A 7,533-nucleotide genomic window follows, 5' to 3' on the forward strand; every position below is an offset into this window, starting at 1 on the left:
GAGATCTCTCTGCTCATCTACACTACCAAGAATCTTACTATTAGCCCAGTATTCCGGTTACTCCAACCAAAGTGAATCACCTCACACTTGTCCGCATTAAACTCCATTTGCCACCTCTCAGCCCAGCTCTGCAGCTTATCTATGTCTCTCTGTAACCTGTATCCTACAACATCCTTCGTCACTATCTACTATTCACTATTGTAGAAGCATAAAATTTTGTACTACTGAAGGAGGCTATTGTGTCTGGGCCACCGCCTTAAAGAGCTACCCAGTCCCATTCTCCAGCCCAATCTCCAGAGTTCTCTAAATTCATCACTTTCAAATATGAATTGAAACTCTGTTTTAAAACCTATAGAACCTGCCCTCCACCATTCTCCCAAGCAGCGCATTCCAAATCTTAACAACCCTGAATTTAGAATTTTCTCTTCGTTACGTTCTGAGCTCTCTTCCTGATAATCATGAAGTTGTAACCCCTAATTAGTGACATACCAATGAATGGAAACAGAATTTCCTCCTCTATCCTGTCAAATTTGTTCATAATTTTGAATATCTCAATAAGGTTATCTCTTCATCTCCTCTGTTTCATGGACAATGACTCCCATCTCTCTCATCTTTCCTTGCAATCATCTTGTAGATTGAGAAATCAAATTGGCAATGAAGAGTTCATGGAACATATTCAGAATAGTTTTCTAGAACAATATTTGCTGGTTTTTCTCAATGTTTGTATACTTTTTCCCTTTTCTATGCCACTCTGGGTGTCATTGCCTGAATAGCTGCCCTGTAACGTGCCATTTCCTTTGCTTTGTAAGGCTAAATCTTTCCTTTTCTGCCCCCTCCCCACTTTTGCATTATTTTCTAAACCTGTGTGAATACGCTTTCCTTTTAAACTCTAGCATTTAAGTGTAGTTAGAGTCATAGAGAAGTACAGCAAGGAAACAGACGCTTCAGTCCAACTCGTCCATGCCAACCGGATATACTAACCTAATCCAGTCCTATTGCCAGCACTTGGCCCATATCCCTCCAAACCCTTCCTATTCACATTCCCATCTAGATGCCTTTTAAATGCTGCAATTGTACCAGCCTCCACCACTTCTGGAAACTTATTCCTTACACGCACCACCCTCTATGTGAAAAAAATGATCCTTTGGTCCTGTTTGTATCTTTCCCCTCTCCCCCACCTCAGATAAAGGACTTTGTCTATTTATCCAATCCATACCCCTCATGATTTTATAAACCTGTATGAGCTCACTCCTCGGCCTTCAATGCTCCAGGGAAAACAGCCCCAGCCTATTCAGCCTCTTAAAGGACTTTGTCTATTTATCCAATCCATACCCCTCATGATTTTATAAACCTGTATGAGCTCACTCCTCGGCCTTCAATGCTCCAGGGAAAACAGCCCCAGCCTATTCAGCCTCTCTCAATAGCTCAAATCCTCCAATCCTGGCAACATCCTTGTAAATCTTTTCTGAACCTTTTCAAGTTTCACAACATCCTTCCAAAATGAATGAGATCAAAGATCCGAATTACACGCAATATTCCAACAGTGGCCTAACCAACATCCTATACAGCCACAACATGACCTCCCAACTGCTGTACTCAATGTTCTGACCAATAAAGGAAAGCATACCAAACGTCGCTTACACTATCCTATCAACCTGTGACTCTACTTTTAAGGATCTATAAGCCTGTACTCCAAGGTCTTTGTTCAGCAACACTCCCCAGGACCTTATCATTAAGTGCATAAGTCCAGCTCTGATTTGCTTTCCCAAAATGCAGCACCTCACATTTATCTAAACTAATCTTCATCTGCCACTCCTTAGCCCATCTTTATTGGCCCATCTGGTCAAGATCCTGTTGTACTCTGAGGTAGCCGCCTTTGTAGGTCCACTACACCTCCAATTTTGGTGTCTTCTACAAATTTATTAGATATACCTCCTATATTCACATCCAAATCATTTATGTAAATGACAAAGTAGTGGACCCAGCACTGATCCTTGTGGCACTCCATTGGTCACAGGCTTCCAGTCTGAAAAACAACCCTCCACCACCACCCTCTGTCTTCTACGTTTGAGCCAGTTCTGTATCCAAGTGGCTAGCTCTCCCTGTATTCCATGAGATCTAACCTTGCTAATGAGTCTCCCATGGGGAACCTTGTCGAACGTCTTACTGAAGTCCAAATAGATCATGTTGACCACTCTGCCCTCATAAATCCTCTTTGTTACTTCTTCAAAAATCTCAATCATGTTCTTAAGAGATGATCTTCCACGTGCAAAGCCATGCTGGCTATCCCTAATCAGTCCTTGTCTTTCCAAATACATGTAAATCCTGTCCCTCAGGATTCCGTCCAACAACTTACTCACCACCGATGTCAGGCTCACCGGTCTATAGTTCCCTTCACTTTTCCTTACCACCTTTCTTCTTTTTGCAAATCACATCCTGGTGATGTATAGACCAGATTAATAAAAAAAAAAGTCTTGTAATGTGACAGCAACAAACACATCATAAACTTTTTTTTTTACTTTCAGATCCAGGTTGGTTTGACTGAGAAAGGCCAGAAGATTGTGGGGTATCTCAGCTGCACTCACCTACACGCCATAGCAGGTAGAGAACATGGGTGTTGGCCATTGTAGTAACTGAAATTGAGCTCAGGGCATTACCCTGAGGAAATCTCTCAATGCTGTCCTGGGACAGAAATGATCAACCTCTGAACAACTACAAGCATCTTCATTTGTACTAGGTATTGCACTAACTAGTGCCGAGTTTTCTCTCTGTATCCTAAGAGATCTAAACACCACACCGCACTAGACATTACATGCAGCCTTGAAGGTAAAGTCAGTCTCCCTTACCTCTCGTGGAGTTCAACTGTTTTGTCCAGGATTGGATTAAGGCTGTAATGAAATCTGGTGCAGTTTAGTGGAACTGATATGCTGATTGATGAGTAAGTGCTACTTGATAGCATTGTGGTGTTTTTCATCACCATTGTGATGATTGAAAATGGGCTGACCTGAGGCTTGATTAGTTCTGCAGTTAGAAATCTTTGGTAGTCTCATTAGGTTATTGTCAGGATCTGTAATGTTTACTGATTCCAATGTATTCTAGGTATCAGCAGAAGTGAAGTCTGGCCCCTGTGATGAAGGTGATCCCAGGCAGAAACATACAACTTTGTGTTCTATGTAGAAGGACATTGAAGTCCCTTGAATACCATCATTTGCTAGTTTTTCATTAATTAAAAAAAATTTCCCACCAAATTTAATAGAGTTTGAGTCCATTCAGTATTCTAACAACAGTAAGGTAGGAACTGTTTTGAAACTGGCTGGTGCGTGTTCAGGCTTCTGTACCTTCTCCCCGATGGTAGAGGTTATAGAAAAACTTTGCCAGGGTGGGATGGATCTTTGAGAATGCTGGCAGCCTTTCCTTGACATGGGCCTAGTAGATGGATTCTATAGATGGGAGGTTGGCCTTTGTGATTGTCCAGGCTGAGCTCTGTACCGCTGTCTGATCTTGAATGGTACAGTTTCCATACCAGGTAATGATATCTCCAGCCAGAATGCTCTCGATGGCGCACCTAAAAAAGTTGTCGAGGGTATTCATCGTCATGCCAAATTCCCTCAGCTGCCTGTTGGGCCTGTGTAACCAGTGCGTCCACGTGAAGAGCCCAAGAAAGCTTGTTGTGTATGACATTTACGCTTGACACTCTCCACTCGTTCCACTTCTGTGCTGTTAATATGTAGAGGGGCATAAGTAACATCCTGCCGAAAGTCAATAATGAGTTCCTTGGTTTTGCTGGCATTGAGAGCTGGGTTGTTCTTGGTGCGCCACCTTCTAGGTCTTGTACCTCCCGTCTTAGTCTGTTTTGTCACCATCTGAGATTCGACCTTCTATGATGGTGTCATCAGCGAACTTGTAAATGACATTAGTCTGGTATTTGGTGACACAGTCATGGGTATCCAGTGAGTACAGTAGGGGGCTGAGTATGCACCCCTGGGTGGCTCCAGTGTTGAGTGTTAGTGACTATGAAATATTATCTTCATTGATTGTGGCCCGTGGGTCAGGAAACTGAGGATCCAGTTGGAGAGAATGGGGCTTCGTCTGAGATTACTAAGTTTAGTAATCCGTTTTGAGGGGATAATAGTTTTGAAGACTGAACTCTAATCAATGTAGGATTCTTATGTAGCTGTGCTTGGTGTCTAGTTGTTCTCTCGTAGAATGTTAGCATCACTGGCTAAGCCAATGATTTTGCCCATTGCTAAAGAAAAGATGAGTTACCTCCTTGAATCACTGCAGTCAATGTGATGTTGAACATTCAAAGTGCGCTTATACTTCATCAAAGTCATCCTCCTAAATTATGAAAATTAGGCCCAGAACTGAATCATGTGCCACCTGATTAGAAAATCTTTCAACCTGAAAAATGACCCATCCATCCCTTCAGCCTGTTTCTTGTTCTAAAATCTTGCCATGTTAACACACTGCTTTTCCCCTTTATTCTTGTCACTTATTTCGATTATGTAAAATGTTTAATTATATTACATCGACTTGTTTGTCTTTATCTATAGGGGCAGATCATGCTGAGCAACAAAGAGAAAAACAAATGAAATTACAGTCGGCATTTCATAATGATTACTTGTTTTTATTCTTTATTGCAATATCAGGATTGTATTCAAGGATAGCTTTGTGTTACCCATCCCATAGGTTGATCAGATCCTACATCAAAAATCTTTTCAAGAAAAGATTCAAATTTGTGTTAGAAGCAAAATACTGCAAATGTTGGAAACCTGAATTAAGAACAGAAAATGTAGGAAGTACACAGCTGGTGTGGCAGCATCTGAAGTAAAATAAGCATTTCCTGTCTAGGATCTAGTAGCCTTGCATCAGAAATAGGAAACATTCCAAATGAGTACAGAGTGAGGCAATGAGTTGGGGTGGCTGATGGGGGGAGAACGTGTGACAGTGCAAAAAACTGCAGACATAATATGTCAAAAGATGAAAATGTGAGGTAAACAAAAATGGTAATGGACAAGTTTGTTGATTTATGATCCTTGCCCAAAGGCAAATACTTAGCTCAATGTCAGCTGACTCTCAGGCATTTTCTTGGCTATTTTTCTATGGTGACTTACCATTGCATCTCCTTCATAGGGATACAAAGAACAAAAAAAATTATAGCACAGGAACAGGCCCTTCAGCCCTTCAAGCCTGCGCCAATCCAAGTCCTCTATCTAAGCCTGTCACCTATTTTCCAAGGATCTATATCCCTCTGCTTCCTGCCCATTCATGTATCAGTCTAGATACATCTCACGTGATGCAACCATGCCCTCTTCCACCACCTCCACTGGCAACATGCTCCTGGCAACCACCACCCTCTGCGTAAAGAACATTCCACGCATATCTCCCTTAAACATTTCCCCTCTCACCTTGAACTCGTGACCTCTCATAATTGAGTCCCAGCTCTGAGGGGAAAAAGCATTTTGCTATCCACCCTGTCCATACCTCTCATGATTTTGTAGACCTCAATCAGGTTCCTCCCACAACCTTCATCTTTCTAATGAATAAATCTTAAACTACTCAACATATTTTCTTAGCTAGCACCCTCCATACCAGGCAACAGCCTGGTGAACCTCCTCTGGACCCTCTCCAAAGCAACCATGTTCTTTTGGTAACGTGGTGACCAGAATTGTACGCAGTATTCCAAATATGGCCAAACCAAAGTATTATGCAACTGTAACATGACCTGCCAACTCTGTACTCAGTACCCCGTTTTGACGAAGGAAAGCATGCTGTGTATGCCTTCTTGACCACTGTATGACCTGCATTGACCTGAACACCCAGATCTCTTTGTACATCAATTTTCCCTAAGGTTTTTCCACAGATCGCTCTTGAATTGGATCTTCCAAAATGCATCATCTCGCATTTGCCCAGATTAACCTCCAACTACTGTTTCTCTGCCCAACTCTCCAATCTAACTATATTTTGCTGCATTCTCTGATAGTCCCCTTCACGATCTGCTACTCCTCCAATCTTAGTGTCCTCTGCAAACTTGCTAATCAGACCACCTATACTTTCCTCCAGATCATTTATTTAAATCACAAACAGCAGTGGTCTCAGCACGGATCCCTGTGGAATACCACTGGTCACAATTTCTCCATTTTGGGAAACTCCTTTCCACTACTAATCTGTCTCCTGTTGCCCAGCTAGTTCTCTATCCATCTAGCTAGTTTACCCTGGACCCCATGCGACTTCACTTTTTCCATCAGCCTTCCGTGGGGAACTTTATCAAACACCTTACTGAAGTCCATATATATGACATGTACAATTCTTCCCTCATCAATTAATTTTGTCACTTCCTCAAAGAATGCTATTAATTTGGTAAGATATCAACTTCCCCACATAAAACCATGCTGCCATCACCGATAAGCCCATTTTCTTCCAAATGTAAATAGATCCTATCCCTCAGTATCTTCTCCCACTGTCGGGCTCACCATTCTATAATTACCTGGATTATCCTTGCAACCCTTCTTAAACAAGAGAAACAACATTAGCAATTCCACAGTCCTCTGGGAACTCACTCCTGTTCAAAGATGGTGCAAGAGTGGATTCTTTCTTGATTATATGTTTTTAGAGATAAGTCTCTTGATTAAACTTAAAATATAAGCCATAGCTATTAATTTAACCTGGGGAAGTGTTTGTAGAGGAATAAGACGGTGTTATTTTCTGGGTCTGTAGATTGTGAAGGAGCAAAAATGGCCTTTGCAGTGATATGTACTTCTTGTCAGGTGTGGGAGTTTAAAGAGATTTTAAGGGTTATTGCGGATTATATCTGCCATAAATGTTGTTGGGTGCAAATCTTATCAGATTGAGTGGATCAGTTGGAGGGACAAATAGAAGCGATGAAGAATTTGCAACAGCTACAGTATGTGATGGATGGCAGTTATAGAAAGGATGGAAAGTATCAGATACAGTCACATAGATGGGTTAACTCCAGGAAGGGTGAGAGAGGTAGGCAGCTAGAGCAGGAGTCTTTTGTGGATATACCCATTTCAAACCGGTATTCTGTTTTGGAAAATGTAGGGGGCGATGGATTCTCAGGGGAACGTAGCACAAACAGCCAAGTTTCTGGTATTGAGACTGGCTCTAATGCAACGAGGGGTGCGTCGGCTTCCAAGAGATCAATTGTGTTAGGGGATTCTGTAGTCCGAGGTACAGACAGACGTTTCTGTGGCCAGCAGAGAAAAAGCAGAATGGTGTGTTGTTTCCCTGGTGCCAGGATCAAGGATGTCTTGGAGAGGGTGCAGAATGTTCTCACTGGGGAGAAGGGCCAGCAGGAGGCCATTGTCCACATTGGAACCAACGACATTGGAAGGGAAAAGGTTGAGACTCTGAAGGGAGATTACAGAGAGTTAGGCAGAAATTTAAAAAGGAGGTCCTCAAGAGTAGTAATATCTGGATTACTCCCAGTGCTACAAGCTAGTGAGGGCAGGAATAGGAGGATAAAGCAGATGAATGCATGGCTGAGGAGCTGGTGTATGGGAAAACGATTCA

The 7,533-nt window shown here is 42.2% G+C and overlaps 1 protein-coding gene across 3 annotated transcripts in view; it reads left to right on the forward strand.

The window, feature by feature from the left end:
* The window catches only part of smpd5 (sphingomyelin phosphodiesterase 5), a 69,970-nt gene that overhangs the window by 27,037 nt on the left and 35,400 nt on the right, over positions 1–7,533 (forward strand). For all 3 annotated transcript variants that reach the window (XM_043690913.1, XM_043690912.1, XM_043690914.1), the window contains one exon: positions 2,526–2,601. In XM_043690913.1, coding sequence (XP_043546848.1) covers positions 2,526–2,601 — 76 coding nt within the window. The remainder of the gene's footprint in view (positions 1–2,525; positions 2,602–7,533) is intronic.

Source organism: Chiloscyllium plagiosum, chromosome 5 (assembly GCF_004010195.1).
Source record: "Chiloscyllium plagiosum isolate BGI_BamShark_2017 chromosome 5, ASM401019v2, whole genome shotgun sequence".
Taxonomy (NCBI): Eukaryota; Metazoa; Chordata; class Chondrichthyes; order Orectolobiformes; family Hemiscylliidae; genus Chiloscyllium; species Chiloscyllium plagiosum.